This window comes from Panthera onca, chromosome B4 (genome assembly GCF_046562875.1).
Source record: "Panthera onca isolate mPanOnc1 chromosome B4, mPanOnc1 haplotype 2, whole genome shotgun sequence".
Taxonomy (NCBI): Eukaryota; Metazoa; Chordata; class Mammalia; order Carnivora; family Felidae; genus Panthera; species Panthera onca.
The window spans coordinates 15917514-15940304 of record NC_138345.1 but is presented as its reverse complement, the minus strand read 5'-3'; the positions used below and the strand labels follow the sequence as shown (position 1 = coordinate 15940304).

General features: G+C 42.9%; 1 protein-coding gene and 1 pseudogene across 1 annotated transcript in view; one reads left to right on the top strand and one right to left on the bottom strand.

Annotated features, from left to right (window-relative positions):
- Nucleotides 1–22791, top strand: part of ST8SIA6 (ST8 alpha-N-acetyl-neuraminide alpha-2,8-sialyltransferase 6) — a 151415-nt gene that overhangs the window by 120595 nt on the left and 8029 nt on the right. Inside the window, exon 5 of the mRNA XM_060659739.2 lies at nucleotides 18703–18847. Coding sequence (XP_060515722.2) covers nucleotides 18703–18847 — 145 coding nt within the window. The remainder of the gene's footprint in view (nucleotides 1–18702; nucleotides 18848–22791) is intronic.
- Nucleotides 16729–18386, bottom strand: LOC132695057 (sorting nexin-7 pseudogene; annotated as a pseudogene).

Genomic DNA, 22791 nt, shown 5'->3' with positions numbered 1-22791 from the left:
GCTCATCTTTCAGATCCCAAATCAGTCATCCCTTCTTCGAGAAGGCCTTCCCTGAACAGCCTGATTAGGTCAGTGCTGCTGTCCGGTAATTGCAAATTTCTCCTTCAAAACACTGATCGCTAGTATGAATTTCCATTTTGTGTGGGTGATTACTTAATAGACTTGGCTAATCTGTCATCACGTATTTTATAAAGTGCAAAATAAAGATCAGAGCATATTTTCATGGGGAGGAACCAAGAGTCTTTCTAGATGGTTCTAAAAATGGGTCAGGAACCAGGGGTTGGGAAGCACAGCCTGGTTTCTGAGCTCGAAAGCCCGGGCTCAGCCTTAGGTTGGCCCCACACATCTTATCATTGACCTTTCCTGTTTGTTTTCCATAGTCTTTCATTTCATTTTCACTTTGGTCTCCCCTATAAATGGCTGAGTCCCCACTGGAATATCTTTTTTTTTTTTTAGTTTATTTTTATTTATTTTGAGAGAGAGAGAGAGAGAAAGCAAGGGAGGAGCAGAGAGAGAGGGAGACAGAACGCCAAACAGGCTCCACACTGCCAGCACAGAGCCCGATGCAGGGCTTGGACTCAAAAACTGTGAGATCATGACCTGAGCTGAGACCAAGAGTCTTACCCTTAATTCACTGAGCCACCCAGGCGCCCCCCAATAGAAAATCTTGAAGGCACCTTTCACAGGAGGCCTTTGAGTAATTTATTTGTGACATCATCACTAACACTCTCTGGCTAAGCCACTTCTCCTGGGCAGTCTCTTGATTGGTAAGAGATAATACCTTCCTCAGGAAGTTTTTATGAATATTGCATATGTAAAACATTTAATACAGAGTTTGTTATATGTTAAAGTCTCAATACATGAGAGCTATTACTGTTTTCAGTTTAACATCATCTTTCTAGCTTACAATTAATATTTCACTATAAATAGTTTAAACTTTTGTCACTTGTCGTAAATGTAGCACGTCTATGAGTTGCAACAAAGCTCTGATAGTTTCACTTCCGATCCTCTGCCTAGGGAAACATGTAAACATTTCTAAGCCTCAGTTTTGCTTTTGTGATGCATTTCATGCGGATTATCCCATGCCGTTTGATAAGGGCCAGCATTTCCTATTTAGTTTGTTCTATTTCAGTGTTCTTTCATCGTTTCATTGATGGAAAGTAGGTCACACAGAGCAGGAGATACTAAGCTTCAACTTCCTAGGTTATAGTCTTTCTGTGCATTATTTGCAATAGGAAAGGATGGACTTTTGTAGGCACAGATGGCTTGCCTCCCTCTCTTTGGCAATGTGGTAGCATCCTCCCATGTCTAACCAGGAATGACTCTGCGTTGCCTGAAAATGAATCAGCCTGATGACAGGCAGAGCAAAGAGTTCCACATTCTGCCCTTTCTCCAGATGACTCAGCCCCCCATTGGGCCAGAATAAGGGCTGTCGACTCAGAGTAGGACTGGAGGATTTGATCTGTTGTACGACGCCTGGGGGCAGAGATTAAAAGTCAGGATGTGGAGGAAAGCCAGAAACAGCAAGAAAATAAGTATAGAGTTCCCAGAGGCCAGGCAGAAACAGAAGCTGAGTTTGGGGCTGAAGCCAAAAGAGCAGAAGATAGTAGATTGCACCGGGAGCCACGAGTGCCGTCCTGGATGGGCGCCTGAGATGTGGGTTGGCCTTCGGTGGCTTTCTAGGAGCACTTAGGGCTCATTTGTGCATTTGAATCAGGCTCATTAAATGGCTGTGGGCTGAACCGGCCTCTTACCTGTCCTTCTAACAATCCAGGACTGGAGACTCCCATCCTTAGCCCAGAAGGAGCCCTTTGTGGTACGCGTGCGTCACTTTTCACTGAATCATACAATTAGGTTTTGGCTTAGTAAGTTAAAAATTATGAAATAATGAGACCTTTTTAGGAAAGAAAGTGGTGTGAACCTAATATACTGAACACACTTCCTCAGGAGATGCTTCACAGAATAACATGTTAGTGCACTTATGCGTAAGATTGAGTCCCATTATCATGATACAACTCTGTTTTCACAGGGTTCGGAAAATTAATTCAGGATCTTAAATATGTTGCCAGACAATATCTGAAACAAACAAAAAGGTTTCTTACTCTCCCTTTTTCTCCCCTTCAAAATATCTGACCAAGTGGCAGTATAAATTCTGTCAACAAAGGTTTCGTATAAATGAGTCCTTGACATTCTCTTCATGCATGGCACATGAAGGGCAGTGACCTGGATTTTTTGTCTTTTTTTTTTTAGTTTTTGGTCTGCAGAGTAAAATATATTCAGAAATCTGAACATCCATCTTAGCAGTTGATTTCGTATTTTTAGAACTTGTGTTTTCCACACTTACGTAATTCGCAATTGACTTTAAACCTAATAACTTTAAAAAGGCAGGGGACAGTCATGCGACCCGGAGCAGAAGCAGGGGCCTGGAAGGGGGCAGTCAGGCCACAGCTTTGCCCTCATGCAGAAGGGCATCTGAAGCCAGCCAGGTGCTTGAATGTCTCTCCTCCTTTCGGAGACTTCTCAGCCCTGCTTTTTCACAATCTAACTTCTAGATTTATTCCTCCAGTTCTCCCGCGGCATCGTGATTCCATTTCCCCTTAATGAGCCAGGCTTAGTATGACTAGAACCGATCAAAGGTCACCACTTTGTTATGAAAAGGCCAGTGCCCTCCCTGAGTCAGGGAAGCCACGCCCCTTCTCCCGGTGACCAGTGTCAGAAACCCTTGACACTTTGTCCTTCAGTCCATTTCCAGGCAACCACAAAACTGTAACAAAACTGTAACAACAAATCCCAAATGTGTTTCAAACTGATCTGCTTTCCTCTGTTCTCTATCCCTACTCTGATCTGAGTCACTGAGATGGTTACTTTTCTGTGTCCCCTTGCCTCGGCTTTAGTGTCCAGCTCCTTCATCAAATGCTAATCTAGGTGTTTCTGTGAAGGTACTTTATCCGTGGGGTTGACATCTACCATCAGTTGACTTTAGGTAAAGGAGATTACCCTCCATCAGGTGGGCAGACCTGACTCAATCAGTTGATATCCTTAAGGGCAAAAACAGGTTTCCCAGAAAAGAAATTCTGCTTCAAGACTGCAACATCAACTCTTGCCTGAATGGCTAGCCTGGCTCCTGCCCTACAGATTTTTCGACTGGCCAGCCCCACAATTGTGTGGGCCAATCCCTGAAAATAAGCTTCTTTAGATAGATACATAGATAGATAGATAGCTACATCCATCCATACATACACTGATAGACTACTGCTTCTGTTTCTTGGGAGAGCCCTAACTGATATAGCTGCTCTAATTATCTTTTAGCTATTGCCTAGTTGTCTCCTAACTGGTGTTCTGGTTATCTGTTGTTGCTCTAGAATTTGTTGGATCGTCCCAGTGGCTGGAAACAATGACTTTGGAGCCTCTCCCGTATCTTCTAGTGTCACTGTCTTACCCAAGGCCCAAGCACCTTGCCCTTTCCTGTAGAAGAAAGCCAGATTGTTTACCTTGCCTTGCTGCTAAGATTTTTCATGATATAGTTCTGCAGTGTTCCCCACCTAGTACCGTGTCTCCCCAGCCAGATGGAATTTCTTGCAGCATTTTGCATGTTCTATGCTCTTTCTCTCCTCTGGGCTCTCGCACTCCCCGTTTGCGCTTTCCCAAACAGCCTTGGCCCCTCCGTTTCTTTCTCTTGCCTTGCCGACTTCTGCTCGTCTTTTGGCTTTTCACTTAAGCCTTGCTTCTTCAGGAGTGCTGAGCCCTGGCACCCCGGGTTGGGATTGGATACCTTCCTATGGGCTCCTGTTCAAGGGCTGGCCCAGGTCCTTGGGTTTGTGAGCATATGGAATCAGACTCCATTAAACTCGCTTTTACTTTGTGTTATTATTGAACCAGCAAAACATCAACACAAGATTAAGGATTCAAGTAAGTGGATTATTTATTCCGCTCGGAGCAGCACCGAAAGTTTCTGTGGTTTATGTAGCCCTTGGGGGGGGTGAAGAAGGAGCCCAGACCTTAGTTGGTGCACTCCGTACGTCACAGTGACATCATGTCAGTCTCAAAGGTCCGCCCTGTTGTCACAAAAGGAAGTTCCCACTGGGCTGCAGTGTTACCCTTCCAGGCTCTTCTGCATCAGGGGTATGCAGCCGGCCTGGCATGGCCTTGCCCAGCCACTCACCTCTGCTCCCCCACCACGGTGTAGGGCCGATGGTGTGATGTTCTAATTGTCTGCCGTCGTCTCTCTCCCATCGGACCGCGTGCTCTCCTTTGGCATTCATTCTTTTTTTAAAAATTATATCCTGGGATGCCTGGGTGGCTCACCGGTTAAGCATCTGACTCTTGGTTTTGGCTCAGGTCATGATCTCACGGTTGGTGAGTTTGAGCCCTGCATCAGGCTCAGTGCTGACAGCATGGAGCCTTCTCGGGATATTCACACTCTCTCTCTCTCTCTCTCTCTCTCTCTCTCTATCTCTCTCTTTCAAAATAAATAAATAAACTTAAAAATTTTTTTAAATGATATCCCTGGTACAGAGAATAGTACTGTGAGCTTCATTTGCTCACTAAATATACGCACAGATGAGTGAATAATTGAGTTTACCCTGAATACTGTCCCATGTCACTAAACTTGATTCGTGACTCTACTTACTCTCTCAGTGCTCACTGTTCATGGTTGTTCTTCTCAGTGTCAGACCCTATCTTTGGGTTAGGAGCTCTGCCTTCACTCCCAGCCCCGAGAAAACTCCTGCCTGGACAAGAATCTTCAGCCTTGGCCTTGACTCTGTAAATGAATGCCAGTTCCCACCTCTCAGCCTTTTAACCTGTATCCGTCTGGTTTGGCCCCCAAGGGATGGATTTGGATACTGTTTTACTCTCTTATGCATGTAATCATGAAGATTCAGCAGTTTGCATACTTAATCACACTTTACAAAATGTCTCAAGAGCAGGTATTTTCCCATGATGGTCAGAGCCTTTATCTACAGGTCTTATGTCAGGGACTCTTTTCCCTCTGTGGGTCTCTGATTTGTGTGGCGTAAGGCAACATTTAGAAGTGTAGCGCAGTGGGTAAGAGCACACAGATATTGACTGGGGTTTAAATCGGAGTCCTGGTTGTGTGGCCTCAGACAAGAAATTTAGCCTGTCTCGGCTTCTGCATCTGGAAATTGGGGATCACGTGAATATTTGCATTTCTCTCTCTGATGGGTCTCTCTGTCCTGGTCGTGTGTGTGTGTGTGTGGGGGGGGGGGGGGGGGGGAGAGAGAGAGAGAGAGAGAGAGAGAGACTGTCTCCTGCCTCTGTCTTCGTCCCCTCTGCTTTTCGCGGAGTTTTCTTCCTCTCTGTGTCACTTTTATGTCTGTTTTTATTTTCTTGGTTTCCCCGCAGTTTTGCTTTGTTCTTTCTCTCTTGTCTTTCTCCTTTCCTCTGCAGCTAGGCCTCATGTAAAAACTCAAAGGTGAAAAATATTTTCTGGATTAATTAAATCGTTTCCTATTCTTCAAAAATTTAGAAGCTTGGGAATAAAGGAATTCCCCTGGGGAACATCAAGCGTCCTGGAAAATCTGGAGAAGCACCCTGTCGTGCAGCCATTATCTTCTGTTTTTGTTTTTGTTTTTGCTTTTTTAAAAGAGTTTCAACTTTGCAGAGTTATAAGTTTATTTTGTTTCAGTGCTTTTAACTGTCTGGGTTCAATTCCCCGGGGAGAAATGTCTTTCTAGGAACTTGATTTTATTTCCAGTGTTTGGAATTGGATGGGTTTAAATCTTTAATCTCCCAGTTACTAGCTGTGATTCCTTCAGGGAATTAATTTTTCTGAGGTTGTTTCCTCAATTATAAAATGAAAATAAGAATGTCTACTTCAAAAGAATATTATGGGGATTAAATGTCATGTATAAAACACATTTACTTTGTTACTGGCATCAGGACAGCCATATAGATAAACAGAATAGAATAGAAATAAACCTCCCGTATATGGCCAATTCATTTTTGCCAAGACCATTCAATGGAGAAAGGACAGTCTGTTCAAACAGTGGTGCAGAAAATAACCACACGCATAGAATAAAGTTGGACCCCTTCCTCACATGATATGCAAGAATTAACACAAAATGGATCAAAGACCTCAACTTAAGGACAAAAACTATAACACTCTTAGAAGAAAACATTGGGGAAAATTTTCGTGACGTTGAGTTTGGCAGTAATTTCTGGTGGAGCCATCGTCTTCTCTCCTGGCCACCTTTGTCTGTCTCTCACCCATGTTTTTTCATCCATTAAATAGATCTCACATCTTCCCCCACCCCTGCCCTTTCACCCTGGAATCACTTGCTTAGTGGAGGCCCTTTTAATCTTTAGTTACGTAAACTCTAGTCATAGACCCCCAATGGGCCTTCCTGTCCGGCCTCCCGCCCCTGTTGTCCATGCTCACAAACACAAGACCATTCACTCATTGAACAAATATTTCTCCTGTGTCTCCTGTGTGCTGAGCACTGTACTAACCCCTTCACACAATATTCCCTGTTCCCCCCGCTTATCTGCAGTGCCCTTCCTCCGCTTCTTATCATAGCCTCATCTCGTGTCAACCTGTATGATCCTGAAATGACAGTGAAATACCAGTTACATTTTGTGTCTGTCTCTCCTAATGTACGTAAGGTCCCAGAGGCCAGGGCCTATCCATACTTGACTCGTATTTGCGCTGAGTTGTAAGGTGTGATCCTCAGGACCGTCCTCTGATGAGAGCCCAGCGAATATGTGCTCAATTGTTCTGTGCATGGGTCCTAATTCTGGATCTTACACTCGCACAAGGTAAATCTAATTCCTTCTGGATATACGTACATATAATATTTGCAGGCAGCTGTTAATTCCCCCCTGCATCTGTCCTTCTCCAATCTGGACGTTGTTAGTTTGTCTTGTTTTGTTTTGCTTTCAACCTGTCACGAATTTCAGTTCTTCCACCAGCAGACCTGCTGCCTCCAGACAGGGGCCCTGGCTTCTCAATGTGCTTTTGAAAGCAGAGTTTACACAACAGACCCAAGCACACGGAGTGTCGCCTGAGCATGACAGACGGTGCATCTCTCCCCACTTTGTGTGGCCTCTGTTCCTTTAATTATGTGGTTCACATCACATTTGAATTTTAGTAAGCCACTACATGCTGCTGTTTTCACGAGTCCATTTAAAACCTGATTGGAAATCTTATTCATTCCTCAAAGCCTCCGTGCCAGGGATGACTTATTCTCAACCTCTCATACCAAAGCCTTCTTTCTTTTTTCAAGTTTATGTATTGATTTTGAGTAACAGAGAGTGCTGAAGGGGCAGAGAGAGGAGAGAGAGAGTCCCAGCAGGCTCAGCACCGTCGGCGTGGAGTCCGAGGCAGGGCTTGAACTCACGAACCGTGAATTCGTGACCTGAGTCAAAATCGAGAGTTGGATGCTTAACCGACTGAGCCACCCAGGCACTCCAGTTCCAAATTATTCTTTCTCTTCCACCTTCCCCATGCCCCCACACCACAGTGCTGCACACACAGGCTCACACACAAACTCCCGGACTCACACAGAGCCCAGTGCGGCCACGAGAGTGTGACGAGGTGCGTGGAGATGGGGCTGGGATGTCACGTCATGTGATATCGATAGTTACAGGATACATAAGGCCCTTTGAACCCACAGCGCTCTCTTACTTTTTTTGACAGTGGCTTCCAATTATGAACTGGAGGGTTCTAGAAAAATCTATTAGAGTGTAAGATACGGTGGTTCAAACTAGCACACTTTACTTATTTAATGTCCCCCAATTCCTTTTTAGGGAGTATTGCACATCATGGTACTTTGTAGGGCATTGGCTGAGAGGGGCTTTATAGTAAGGGTTTTTGAGTTCTGGGTTTGAATCTCGGCCTTACCCTTTACTGTTCTACAGTTTCTGGGAAGGAAAAGGATTTTCCTCTCCCTTTCTGAGTTCTTGGCTGAAACCCCTGTAACGAAAGAGAAATGAGTGAGAAAAACAAATAAATAGAACATTATGGACATGTAGACCCCGTGGGTGACACCCGCGGAAAGATGAGTGTCTCCCCGAGGGGACTTCGAATTCAGGCTGAGATCCCATCCTCATGGGGAAGGAGCAGGGGCACGTAGGCCTCTTAGGAGAGTCAGTGGGTTTTAGGAAAGATGAGGGTTCTTAGGAGACCGGTTGGGAGGTGTGATAGTTTACGACAAAGTCTTCGTGTGATGTCTCGTTCCCTCTCCTGCAATAAGGACCCATCTTCCCTCGTTGGTGGAACTACTGAGCAGGGGATTTATGACTATTAAGCTCCTTTAGGCAGATAAGGGGAATTCAAAGAAAACTTCCTGCATTTGCTGCTTTTCAACTGCCTGCAGCTCAAAATAACGTAGCAACGCAGCGTATTTGAGGGCGGGTGTCATAAACAGCTACCCTTCCCGCGCATCCTTGAAAACCTGTTTATTTTCTTCCTTACTAGATCGCAAATACCATTAAGACAGAGGCAGTGCTGGGTTTATTCATTCATGTGTAGACAGGGCATCTCCCAGTGCTCAGTAACTACCCCCGTGCTAAGTACGTATGAATGAATACGTGATGTGTGACCTCCTCACCTCTGACAAGCCTGGGTCGTCCTCCACTGTAAAATAAATGGCAACTCTACCTATTTTGTAGGGTTATTGTGGGGCTTAGTGAGATAATATATGTGAAATATTTAGCATATAGTCAGAGTGCGCTAAGTGTTTGATATTTTTGTTAGTGGTCAATCAACGAATTATAGAATGTAGAGTAGACATAGAAGAAAGACCAAAAAAGGAAAAAGCGGGGGGCGGGGGACATCACGAGGAAAGAGGCAGTGAGTTGGTGTATTGCTTAGCCCAAGCATATGGTGGTTTTGGTGACAGAAAAGAAATGTGACTGTTTTGGACCTGATTAGGATGATTAGGTTGTACAAGCGCTTAAGTTTTAAAGCTCCCTTTCCTCGGATCCTCGTTAGAGTCTTCGAGAATGGATCTCAGAGGAAGGGTGCTATTTATTAACACTCGGCAAGTGCCTGTACCCTCTGCCTCACCCTGACCGTCCCACATCTTATTAAGGAGTTTGGGGGAGTTTGATAGAAGAGACGCCTGTGAGCTCCAAGCTGGGGCGGTCAGGTCGTTAGTATTCACAAGTGTATTCCACAGCCCGTCACGCTCTAAGCCTGAGGCGCTCATCAACATTTCATGGAAATCCAGGAAGCATCCCGTTTAGAACCGAAGGAGCATTCTGACCTGAGACCTAAAACGGATAGGAAAAAAAAAAGCAAAACAAAATAAACAAAACAAAAACGAAACACTCAGCCCCGGCAGTGTAAAAGGAAAAGGAATTTCTGCGGTTCTAAGAAAGATCCCCTTCTCAGAAGGGTATCTCCTGGACCAGACGTGATACGGAGATGACGTGCACATTTTCTGGACTCCGGCGTTTTAGGTTTAGGCTACAGGGGTTAAGCCCGATTCTTTCGGGACCAACCTGCTTCTTGAGAAGTAAGCACGTGGGAAAGTATGTAAATTCTTTTCAGTTCTGGAACTCCATATGGTTCTTTCCTGGGCATGGAGGGGAGTAATCTTTGCGCTTTTTTTTCCCCCTTTTATTTATTTATTTTTGAGGGGGAGGGCAGAGACAGAGAGACAGAGTCTCAGGCAGGCTCCACACTCAGCACAGAGCCTGACGTGGGGCTTGATCCTACCAGCTGTGAGATCACGATCTGAGCTGAAACCAAGAGTCTGTCGCTTAAAGACTGAGCCAACCAGGTGCCCCTAATCTTTGCTTTTTGAAACCGGAGTGTATAGAGGAAGTTGTTGGAAGGTATGAAACAGCAAGCATTAGACCATCATCAAGCTGGGGGTTTCTTCTCCCTTTGACACAGGGAAGCACGTTGGCTGGACAGCTTTAACCTTGATTCCCTGCGGGACCCTGTATGTCATGTAAAACAAGAGCCTTGAATATCTCAGTTGTATATAGGATTGGAGTATTTATATGTAAACTTCTTGCCACCTTTGAGTTGTGAATGGGCAAGTTTTCAGTGAGGCGTTACCAACATTATTTGGGGGAACCATTATGTTGTGGTGGTGCCATTATGGAAAGCGTCCTGAAGGAAGAAACTCCCAATGAGATTATTACCCCCCACCTCCCACCCCCAATTATAACATACTCTAGCGTAAACTGCAGAGAATTGAATGTCAGAGGAGACTTGGGTCGGGGTCATTTATAAGCTGGGTGCCTCGGTCAAGTCATTTAACCTCTCTCAACTCCAGTTTTCTCATCTCTGAAATGAGAATAATCTTTTCTGTTTCCCTGGTTGTCACGGGGATCAGATGACATAAGTGGATGTGAAAATGCTCTGGAAAGTCTAGGGTGCTTTCCAAGTGTGTGGTTTGTGCGTGCTCGTCTTGTTGGACATTTACTATTGTGGAATGTGAAACCACACAGTTTGGACAATTTAGATGTCATGGTAAAGATCATATTTTCTAGCGTCTTAGTCAGTTTGGGCTGTTATAACAAAGTTCCATAGACTAGGTGGCTAATAAACAGCAGGCATGGATTTCTCACCGTCCTGGAGGCTAAAAAGTCTGAGATCAGGGCCAGCGTGGTCGAGTTCTGGTAAGGAACCTCTTCGAGGTTGCAGACTGAGCCTTCTCGTTGTGCTTCATGTGGCGGAGAGCAGAGAGGGGAAGCAGGTTCTCTGAGGACTCTCTGACGGCACTAATCCATCATTAGGGCTTCACCCTTGTGATCTCACTTAATCCTAATCACCTCCCACAAGCCCCACCTTCTAACACCATCATGTGGCGGGTAGGATGTCTATGGGAGGACACAGATGTTTTGTCCATGATGTATTACGCGCAGTCCCCCCAAATTCATGTCCTTCTCATATGCAAAATGCATCCATTCCATCCCAACAGCTCCCAAAGTCTTAACTGGTCCCAGCATCAACTCTGAAGTCCAAAGTCTCATCTAAATATCCCCTAAATCAGATAGGAGTTAGCTCGAGGTACAGTTAATCCTGAAGCAGAATTCCTCTCCAGTTGTGTCAAACCAGACAAGGCATGTGCTTCAAAATAACCCTGGTGGGACAGGCATAGGATAGACATTCCCATTTCAAAAGGGGAAACTAGGAAAGGAGAGAATGACAGGTCCCAAGCAGGTACAGCACTTAGCAAGACAAACTTCCTGAACTCTTGGGCTCTGCCCTCCAGGCCCACTGGGTTGGGGTCCTGTCCCCAAGCTCTGCAGGCAAGGATGGGTCCCCAAGTGGCCCCACCTGCACAGCTTTGAGCAGAGGCTGTCTGGCCTGTCAAAGGCATATCTCCCTTCTTGAAACCAAGGATGCACCCCTGATAGCCTGAATCAATGTTGGGGTCATTCTTCCCTGATCTTGAAGAATAGTGCGTGTTTGCAGCCAGGTAGCTCTGTGGTCCCATCCTATTAATTCTCACTCTGACAGCCTTCCTTTGCTCCTTGTTGTGTCCCTCTTCTTCAGTTCAAACCGGTAGTCTTCCTGCTGGGTGGTTGATTAGGTCTGGTTCACACCCATATTAATCTCCTTATCAAACAGATTCTTGACCACCCTCTTAGTGCTCTCTCCTGAACATGCTTTCTCATTTTGTTGCAATGTGGATAGCCTGAGATTTTTCCAGATCTATAAGTCCTGCTTCTCCCTTGGTGAGTAGTTCGGTCTTGTGGTCATCTCTGTCTTCTTGCATGTTGTGATAAGCAGTCAAGAGGAACTAAGCTACTCCCTCAATATTTTGCTTAGAAATCTCCTCAGTTAAATATCCAGTTTGAGCACCTACCTTCCACAAAACTCTAGAGCCAAAACACAATTCAAAACCAAGTTCTTTGCCACTTTATAACAAGGATCACCTCTTCTCCATTGTCCTCTGATAATAACATGTCCCTCATTTCCTGAGGGACCTCATCAGAACAGCCGTTAGATAGCATCCACATATCTTCCAGTATTCTGCTTCTTACTCTGTAAGAAGATGGAATCTTTCTCTACAGAGCTCCTTTTTTCTTCCTGAGTTCTTAACAGAAACACCTTTAAAATTCTGTTCGTGGAAGTCTAGGCCTTTTCTAGCATGTGCCTAAAAACTCCTCCCATCATCCAGTACAAAAGCCACTTGTACATTTTTTGGTACATATTTGTCACAGGAGCAGCCCACTTCTTTGTACCTGTATCTGTATTGGGGCTTTCTAGAGGAACAGAGTCAGTAGGATATATCTAGATAGATAGAGATGTATTTTGAGGGATTGGCTCACACAGTTATGGAGGCTGAGAAGTCTCATTATCTGCCATCTGCAAGTTGGAGACACAGGAAAGCCGGTGGGAACCAAAACTGAAGGCCTGGAAGAAAAAGAAGCCGATGGTGAAGGTTCTAGTCTGAGTTTCAAGACCCAAGAAGTGGGGGAGAGGGTGCGGGGGTATGAGTTCTCATCTTGAGTCTGAAGGTCTGAGAACCAGGAGCACCGATGTCTGATGACAGGAGAAGATGGGCAGCCCAGCTCACGCAGGGAGCAGATTTGCCTTCTTCCATCTTTTGTTGTACTCGGGCCATCAGCAGATTGGACGACGCCCAGCTGCACTGGGCAGGGAGGGCAGTCTTCTTTACTCAGTCCAGCACTTCAGATGCTCATCTCTTCTGGACACACCCTCACAGATGGACCCAGAAATAGTGTTTTATCCGTATCTGGGCATTGCCTTGGTCCAAACTCGCACATCAAGTTAACCATCACGTGTGGGTAATACCAACAGTGTCCATGTTTTAAATGTTTCCTGCTCTTTTTATACAAGAGGGGAAAATTGTTCATTATTGTGAACATATCTAGCTGACTTTAGAGTCTCCAGAGACCAGAAGTGACTCTGTTTAGGAATGATGGGAAATGGGAGAGCAGAGATAAAATTCCATTTTTTTCTTTTTGCTCTAAGTACTTCAACTTTATACTGACACTGGCTACCACAGGGGTCTCTACTGCATGGATGAGCTGGGAAGTGACAGCATGCATTTATAATTCTGCCACTGAATATAAAGCTTTACAAAGTCCCATTGGCCAGCGAAGACAAGCTTCACAAATGAAATTTGAGATAATTATTCTGATATTTTCCTGGGAGGTTATTATGAGGTGTTTCACATTGATTTTTGATATATTTTTTTTTTACCTGCAAAGGCACTAGCTAAACCAATTCTGGCATATCCATACAGTGGAATAGTACTCCAGCAATGAAAAAGAACAAGCTAGTGATATACACAGCCATGTAGATGGGTTGTAAAAGCATTTATATACTGAGAGAAGGAAGTCTTACGCAAAACATATGCACTATGTGATTCTGTTTATATGGATTCTAGAACAGGCAAACTAATCTTTTTCTTTTTTTTTTTTTTTAATGTTATTTTTCAGAGAGAGAGAGAGAGAGTGAGCAGGGAAGGGGCAGAGAGAGAGGGAGACTCAGAATCCAAAGCAGGCTCCGGGCTCTGAGCTGTCAGCATCGAGCTCGATGCACGGCTTGAACTCAGAAACTGTGAGATCATGACCTGAGCCAAAGTTGGATGCTCAACCGACTGCACCATCCAGGCGCCCCAGCAAACCAATCTTTGGCAAAAACTCTAATGACAAAAGTGCTTACCTGGAGGTGGGTAAGGGCTAGAGACAGGTTGGGAAGGGATATGAGGGAGTTCTCTAGGGTGTAGATAAGAGTCTGTATTTTGATAGGGGTTGGGTTACAGGGGTGTGTACATTTTTCAAAACTCATCAAATGTGCTTACGATTTTATTGTATGTAAAATTTACCCACAAATGTAAACAAAATAATGATATAAGTGTTGAGATCTTTAGCAGTGAAGTGTACCGATATCTGTATTTGACTTTGAATTGTAATAACTATAACAAAAATGGATTGATGAATACACAATAATAACGCAATAAGGCAAATGCAAAAGTGAATTATAGAATCTAGCTGGTAGTTATTCAGGTACTTCTTGGCCAATTCTTTGCGTTTTCCTATAGGTTTGAAAATTTTATAATACAATGTTAAAAATGCAATTTCAGAAAAAAAACCTACTAATATAAGAAAACACAAAGCATGCAGTGGTTAGTGTTTTTTGGTGATACAATATTCTTTTTTTTTAAATGTTTTATTTTATTTTTGAAGGAGAGGGAGACAAGGTGTGAATGGGCGAGGGGCAGAGAGAGAGGGAGATACAGAATCCTAAATGGGCTTCAGGCTCTGAGCTGTCAGCACAGAGCCTGACGTGAGGCTTGAACTCACAAACTGAGAGATCATGACCTGAGCTGAAGTCAGACGCTTAACCTACTGAGCCACCCAGGCGCCCCTACAATATTCTTTTAAGCACTGAATATCCTTAGAGAAGTTTAGCTACTTGTTAAAGGTAAATGAGAATTTATTCTACTGTCTTTGCTCAAAATGCTGCATAAAAGAGACATTTAAAATATTAAACAGAAAAGAATGTTGATTTCACAATACGAATTGTTATGAAGTTAAATTTACAATTAAAAACTACTTAAGATCATGTTTTTGACTACACATCCTTCCATTTTTAATTTTTCTTTTTGTCAGTCTCCATGAACTATCTTTAAGACATGATAGGTTCTGAAATACAAAGAGGGATAAGCCGGTGATAGAATTCGATTAAGAAGAATGTACTAGTTAAATGATATAGATGAACTGATAAGTATTGTTGAAAATATTGATTTTAGGGTACAAATATCACAGCACTGACTCTTTATACCCTGAGAATTACTGAAATTCAGAAAGACTGGAATATAATTCAACATGATCATGACAGATTAGAGCATTGTATTTTTTCAGAAGGACAAAATTCAATAGGAACACATACAAAAATATACCGTTCCAGACCAAAAACCAACCAATGGGGAAGGACCAGTTACGAATCTAGGGTGTCAGCAGCGACCACAGTCAGCCCTTTTCACTGAATATTGACTGTCCTTGTGCTAGGATTGAATTCAGCTTTGTTATATATATTTTTCCTTTTCCAGTTTTTTATTTAAATTCTAGTTAACATGTAGTATAATATTAGTTTCAGTAGTAGGGTTTTGTGACTCATCACTTATATATAACACCCAGTGCTCACCACAAGTGCCCTCCGTAATCCCCATCACCCATTTACCCCATCCCCTGCCCACCTCCTGTCCGGCAACCCTCAGCTTGTTCTCTGTCTTAAGAGCCTATTTGATACATATTTTTAAGTAATATGGAGAAATAAGTAAAGATTTAAAGAGGAACAAGATGACTAAAATAATGAAAAACTGGTCCTAGGAGGAAAATCTGAGAGAAAAGAGAAACTTCTCTGAAGGCTTCAAGATTGAAAAGGTTCAAGTTCTGCTTGATTTATTACCATTTTCAATTACATGAAGTGTTTTTACGGAGAGATCCTATGAAAACTAACAAGGGAAATGGATTGAAGTTAAGAGATAGTGGAGTTGTGCAAATGGGAGAATCCCTGGACTTCAAGGTTGATCAGACTCTGGAATAATTACCAGGTGATGCTGTGGACCCTGCATCCCTAGAAAATGATGGAAGCAAAATAGAAACTCTGAGTGGATCTAGATTGACCTGCCAGAGGTCAGGGGAAAACTCAGATGATCCGTGAAAGGACCTGACTGGGCCTACGTTCTATTAATAATGTTTCACTCCATGTAGGAGTTGTAAACACAGCTTGGTATTAAATTACATTTTTCTTGGGGTGCCTGGGTGGCTCAGTTGGTTACGCATCCAACTTCAGCTCAGGACATGTTCGCACAGTCTGCGGGTTTGAGCCCCGCGTCGGGCTCTGTGCTGACAGCTCGGAGCCTGGAGCCTGCTTCGGATTCCGTGTCTCCCTCTCTCTCAGCCCCTCCCCTGCTTGCACACACACACACTCTCTCTCTCTCTCTCTCTCAAAAATAAATAAATACTGGGGTGCCTGGGTGGCTCAGTCGGTTAAGCATCTGACTTCGGCTCAGGTCATGATCTCACGGTTCGTGAGTTCGAGCCCCGCGTCAGGCTCTGTGCTGACAGCTCGGAGCCTGGAGCCTGCTTCGGATTCTGTGTCTCCCTCTCTCTCTGCCCCTCCGCAGCTCACGCTCTGTCTCTCTTTGTCTCTCTCTGTCTCTCAAAAATGAATAAACATTTAAAAAAATTTTTTAAACATAAATAAATTACATTTTTCTAGGCTTTCTATAAGGACTGGCAACTTTAAGTTCACTTAGAAAGTCACTGTTACTTTACAACAGCGTGACTGTGGATAGCAATACTAAATTGTATGCTAGAAATTTGCCAAAGGAGTAAATCTTAACTGTTCTCACCACAAAACAAGGCGGAGGGGGGAAGACAGCCACGTGAGGTGATGGGTAGGTAAGTTAGCTCGATTGTGGTGGGGACTGTCCCACAATGTACAAACATGTCAAAACATGAAGTCATACACCTTGAATATAAATAAATACTTTGTGCTTGTGAATTAAACCACTGAAGCCAGAAACAAATCACTGTATTGAATGATTCTTCCTTTCATTGGGCTTGTTTCCTAGTAAATGACTACATGTTGCTTTGGTGACTGTAACACTGTTCTTAATGTACCTTCCGTACCTTATAATTACTATGAAATAACTACAGTGCATCCTGTCATTTTCTCTTCAATGTTACAACATGATCCTTAGGCGTACATTTGTTTTTTTGTTTTGTTTTGTTTTATATTAAACTTTTTATTAAAACTGAGTCTTCATGATATATTTAAAAGGACATGTTCCACAAACAAATATTTGGACAAAAAATTTTCTATATATAATTATTGGCACATAAATTTAAAATAAAAACTAAGCTAAATATTTATATACATATATTCATGTATATATATTCGTGTGTGTGTGTATATATATATATATATATATATATATACACACACACACACACACACACACACACACACACACACGAGTGTATCCAGTTCATGTCAATGATCTGGAATACCTGAGTTTCAAGCTGTTGGTTTTCCAGATAGTGCTAAATGTTTTTCATCCACTTTATAAAGGACACAGTCCATCCAGAAAGAGTAACTTTGGTTAATAGATGCTGTCTCCCAAAGATAGCACAGAAGTCCTCAGTGGGATTCAGGTTTATCTTCAGAGGTTTCTTCCAAGTGGAGGTCAGTCTGTGATGCAAAGAAGGATTCCCGTGTAGCAAGGCACTGTTCATAGTACTGGATATTCTCCTCAGTCATATCTATAAATGCTGACTTGATATCATTTTGCATATTATGTCTCCATTTTCCCAGTCTGCTTTCAGGGCGTTATTAGGACATTCCACTTTATCTTCAAGTTTTCCAATCTCTTCTGTAAGCAGATCAGTATCTGCCTTTTTATAGGTCAAAGCTTCCTCTCTGGATCCAGTTCTGCTTGTATTTGGTCTCTCCTTTTCATAACACCCATTAACATTTCACTATAAAGTACATACTCATGTACTACAGGAAGCAGGGCCTCTGAGAGTCCAGACATCCGTTTTTCAGTGGCCTTACAGCATTTGTCAACGCAGCTGGCAATCCCTTTTAGAGTATCAACCAGATCTTCTTCTGACGCCGACCACAGAATATGAATTGGGCCATATTCTTTCATTTCATCAGAACATTCCCTTTCTTCCTTATAAATTCTCTGAGATATTTTGTCTATCAAATTTATTTTCTGGCTAAAAACTTCAACAAAGTTATTCATTTCCGTGAACTCTTCTGGGCGGCTTTTTACTCCTCTCATTGCAGTGCAACAGCTCTGTCTGCCCCATCCTGCTGAGTAATCCAGGCCCTTGCTTCTTGTGAGAAGAGAGCTCCCAAGCTGGTGCAGTAAGAAATACTTTGAAGTCTTCATTAAATGTTAGAGTTGGGTGATCGCCCAATAGAGTTGGGTGATCACATAGCGCCTTCCTCTGTGTTTCAATAAAGTCATCGTTAAAGTGCCCCACCATACCTTTCATGATAAACTTCTCAGGCAGTGGTGGAATAATCAGAGTGGGGTGTGCGTCTTCAAATTTTCCTTTCAACCAAAGGAAATCTTGATAACGTCTCCTAACTTCAAATTCGCTGGAGTCAATTTGCCCACGAGATGTCTTAGTAATAATCCTGTAAGTGATGAAAAGTTCAATTGTGGTAACGTGGCTTTCGGGTTCATCAACTGTAATGAAAAGGTCTTTCAAATCTGGCTCATCTTCAAACTTGACTTGGTTTATCATTGATAGAGGAGACGTTGGCATCATAGGGCTGAAGGAATTCATGTCCATCAAAGAGGCATCCTTACTGAACACCTCCAGGTCGTCCTCGTCCTCGTCCAGATCCAGCACCTCGGCCTGGAGCAGGGTGGAGGAGTCGCTGCTGCCCGGGAGGGGGACGTCGACCCCCGGGCTTTCCCCACCGGTGCCCCCAGCCGGGAGCTTAGGCGTACATTTGTATATGTGAACCGTTATGTCAACGAGTATTTTCTGCTGGTGAGAGGGTCCCTACCTGAATGTATGTTTTACATTCTTTGCCCTTTTTTCCATCCAGGCCACCATTTCACCATCCAGGCCAGTTAGGACGCAATGTCACTGTGAATGATGCCTCTTCCTCCTGAGAGTCACTATGGCAGAACCCTCTTGCATTTTCCATTGTAGCCTCTGTTTCCGGTTTTTTGGTCTCATTCCTTGGTTCACTTTTTTTCTTATCCTTTGCAGAGCAAAACTTGCCTCCTGTTGTGATGCTGCCCAAAACTTCATTGTTTCTCAGAATAACACTCCAGCTGGGACCAACATGAGTTACGAGGTGGAAAGCAAAAATGAAATCCTAATTAGAGAGAACATTTTTAACATGTTTCCAGTGGTGAGTAAGGGCTTGTTGTGGTTTATTTGTGTCACCATTCCAGGTGACTTTCCTCTCACTTTATGTTGTAACTTAGACAAATAGAGGGGTTAACTTAGAATTAAAATACCGTATGTGGTTTTGTTGTGTAAGATGTTTGTAGGGGTCCATTTTAAAAAGGCACTTTTGGGGGACGCCTGGGTGGCTCAGTTGGTTGAGCGTCCGAGTCTTGATTTGGGCTCAGGTCATGATCCCAGAGTCGTGGGATCAAACCCCCCATTGGGCTCTGCACTGAGTGTGGAGCCTACTTGAGATTCTTTCTCTCTGTCTCTTTCTGTCTCTCTCTGCCCCTCCCCTGCTCATACTCACTCAATCTCCCTAAAAAATAAATAAATAGAAAGGCAATTTTGAATGCAAGTAGCTCTGTGGGGAATGTATTTATATCTTACATGATAAGCTCTCCGAGTCCTTGAGTCCTTCATGACTCATCCTTGAATGAGATGAGGTATTTGGGCTTTGTGCACAGTAATTACTGGGGCTTGGGAAGAGGACCGTTTTTCACCTGGAATGAGATTCATCCAGTTGTCAGTTTTGGTGACTGAATCAATTCGTCCACAAAGAACTGTGGGTTTAGTGGCTAGTCTTTGGGAAGTAAATATGTTAAGGATTTGCAGTCAACGATCATAACCTCACAAGGCAGAGATTTCAGGGTAGTGTGTTCATTGATGTATCCCAAGCTCCGGAACATTTCCCAGTGCATATATATGCGTTCATTATGTATTCATTAAATAAACTAGTGAGTAATGGCACAGTGTCATCGTAAGAGGAAACTTCTCCTTGAATATAAACCCGAACTTGGGGAAAATTTTTGTCCTGAAGAACATCCTGTTGCTCATAAACACATACTCTCGGGCATCTTTTCATGATTTGATTAAAAGCGGTTAAGCTAAGGCAATGTGGTCAAACATGGGATGACTTTACCAACTGTAGAATATTCAGTTCTTGCCATTAATTCCCTTTTGTTAGAACTTTGACCTCTCACAACTAATTTTTTGGTCATGCAAGTTGTTCCGGATTTTCTTTTGATATTATAATTCAAAGGAAGACGAATTTGCTGGGAATGATTGAGAACTGAATAGCAAATGATAGAGAATAAATATTGCAAATTTTCTGGGAGGAAAGGGGGACCAAAAATAACTCAAAGCGTTCTAAAAATGCCCTCATGATCCATTGAAATTACCAATAATTAAAAAGATAATAAGTAAAGAATATTTCTATTCCTTATCAAGGACGGCCTGGGAGAGTTTCATAATGAGCAACTCTTTCTAGTGTTTTCCTTGCTTTAGACTGACTAGAACAGAGAAGCAGCAGGTATTTTTTTTTTTTTTTTTGCTTCTAATTGTCGCCTTGAAAAGAATAACTTAACCGAAACTTGATGATTCTGTGTGCAATTAATAACAACAGCATCCATTTTCCAAATTTACACTGAGTTTTCAGAATTAGGGGGAGGGAATTCTGAAGTCGGTACAGTAAGGCTTGCAGAGCTAGGCCACTCCCTTTCCATGGATGAGGCATGTGAGGGAGCTGACCTCCTCTTCACCCTGCTCCCCCCCCCCCGGTGCTCTCCTCTGCCACACTGCACTCTGAAACACTGTGGAACATGCAGCAAGAAGGTGACAATAGATACTTTTGATGAATGTCGTGAAGTCATTTCCTCCAAACACTTTTGCTAAGTTATTTAAAAAGAAAACAATGCTCTGGTTTCCCTTCAGATCGTATAAAAATTTTGTACTGAATTCTATGACAAAAAATTTCCTGTGTTTTGGAGTCATCCTAGGTATATGATTACAAGTACATTTCTAACTCACAACATAATTCATTCACTGATTAAGAGGCAGGTCAATCAGTAAATAGCTTTCATTGACTTACCAGCAATTCTGGAGTTTTATTTAGAACACTTTATGACATTATAGGCACTCCTAATATAACTCAATAAGTACACATACCAAAACAAACTTCTGGTTTCAATGCAGTTATTGACCTAAACATAGTTTTTGAAATTGCCATTCTATTTCATAAGTGCCTATTTTCCACTTACAAATCTTGCGTTAGTGACATTCATAATTGGTAAGATGCTTATAATTCCTAAATATTTGTTAATGTGCAGCAGTGACCACTCTGCCATGGGAAATCTTTACACTTTATGAAAAAAGAGAAAGTTCAATATACCTTCAGGTTGTGCTTCTCAAACTAAGGATTGTAACGATTTGTCAAGGAATGTCCAAAGCTAAAGAAATAAAAATGATGCATCTTCCTTTAGCATTGATTTTACCCTGAGAAAAAAAAAAAAATAAAAAATAAAAAGAAAACAAAGTTGGTTTTCAACCAGGGTGAGCAATGAGCAGGCATTGTTAGCGTGGCACAAATTTTCCATTTTCTTGGGAGCTTTCTTTTAAGAACCATTGGAGTTTGTAATTCATGTGAACGCGTGCCGAACGTGAAATCCCAAAGCATATGGGCTTTTTCACCCAGTTGACCGAGAAGCCAGAGAAAAACATTGTTTCGCGTGCTTAATTGGAGATGATGTTTCCTTCAGTAATCTTTTCTGTTGTACCATTTAGAGAATATTTGCATTCTACCCAGCGTATGGAATTCAGAATTTATTGTGGTCGTGTTGGAAGACACCTTGAGCTAGCAGTGCAGTGAACTTCAAATACCCTGAGGTATTTGGGAACCATTAATTTAAGAGCCAGGTACCGCTGGGCGTTGCAGATACAAAGAGGAATCGGATACATAATTAAATTAACATTTTATTCATCGAATATGAGAAGCTGTGTAATGTGTTGTGAATGAGAGCGTGGACTCTTTCAAGGGTTTGAGTCCCACCTCTGGCACCTGCTAGCCGTTACTTAAACCCATGTCTTTATTTCCCGTCTGTAAAATGCTCATAAGGTTGTTGTTTGGATGACATGCGTTAATAAGTCTTGCACTTGGATGAGTGTCTCTTGTGCACCATATGCACCACAGGATTTTTAGTTGCTAGAGACAAACCTAGTACCGACCTAGGGTTTTCTTTGCTTGTTTGGCATCCCCCAGGTAGAGCGTCAGGAGCACATCACAGTCATAAGGCTTCGTGGGTTACTTTGGGCTTCTGAGAACCCCGTTGGCCCTGAGGTGTTGCCACTGGTACTGGTAAACTGTTTTTGGGAAGTAGGGTGCCCTGATTTGTAGCGTTGGCCGATTTTGGTGGTGTAAGTACCCCCACTGTGGCCGATTTAAATTTACCAATGTTTATTATTATTATTATTATTATTATTATTATTATTATTACTATTACTATTATTATTGTTTTATTTCTTTTATAACCAATGTTTATTATTATTATTATTATTACTATTACTATTATTATTGTTTTATTTCTTTTACAAAGTAAGAGCGCGTGAGCAGGGGAGATGATCAGAGGGAGAGAGAGAATCTTAAGCTCCTCCACATTCTTGAAGACTGACACGGGACGGGGTTCAGTCCCGCAACCCTGGGAATCATGACCTGAGTCGAAATCAAGAATTGGACGCTCAACCGACTAAGCCACCCAGGCCCCCCATATTTACCCGTGGTTTAACAACAGTGCACACAATTCCTGAATATTTACCGGTTGGCTCCCACCCGCTCGTACAGGTGCACCCCAGCACAAGGCTGGAGGCTACACGAGGGCAGGCCATTGAGCCAGCCCGCACTTAGGGTAAAATCACCGTGTCCATTGCACTGTGCGAGGTCTGTGGTGACAGAAGAGGGAAAGCTAAAAGTCAGAAACAGCCTCTGTGCCTTTGAAGACCTCCACCTGAATTCTGAAGACAAAACTGGTAAACGAGGACCATGTGTCTGAGCTGCCGTCCTTCGTGCTGCCCAAGGTCACATCGTTCTTTCAGGGAAAGCGACCAGGAAGGGGAAAGCGTGCTGTTGACTCG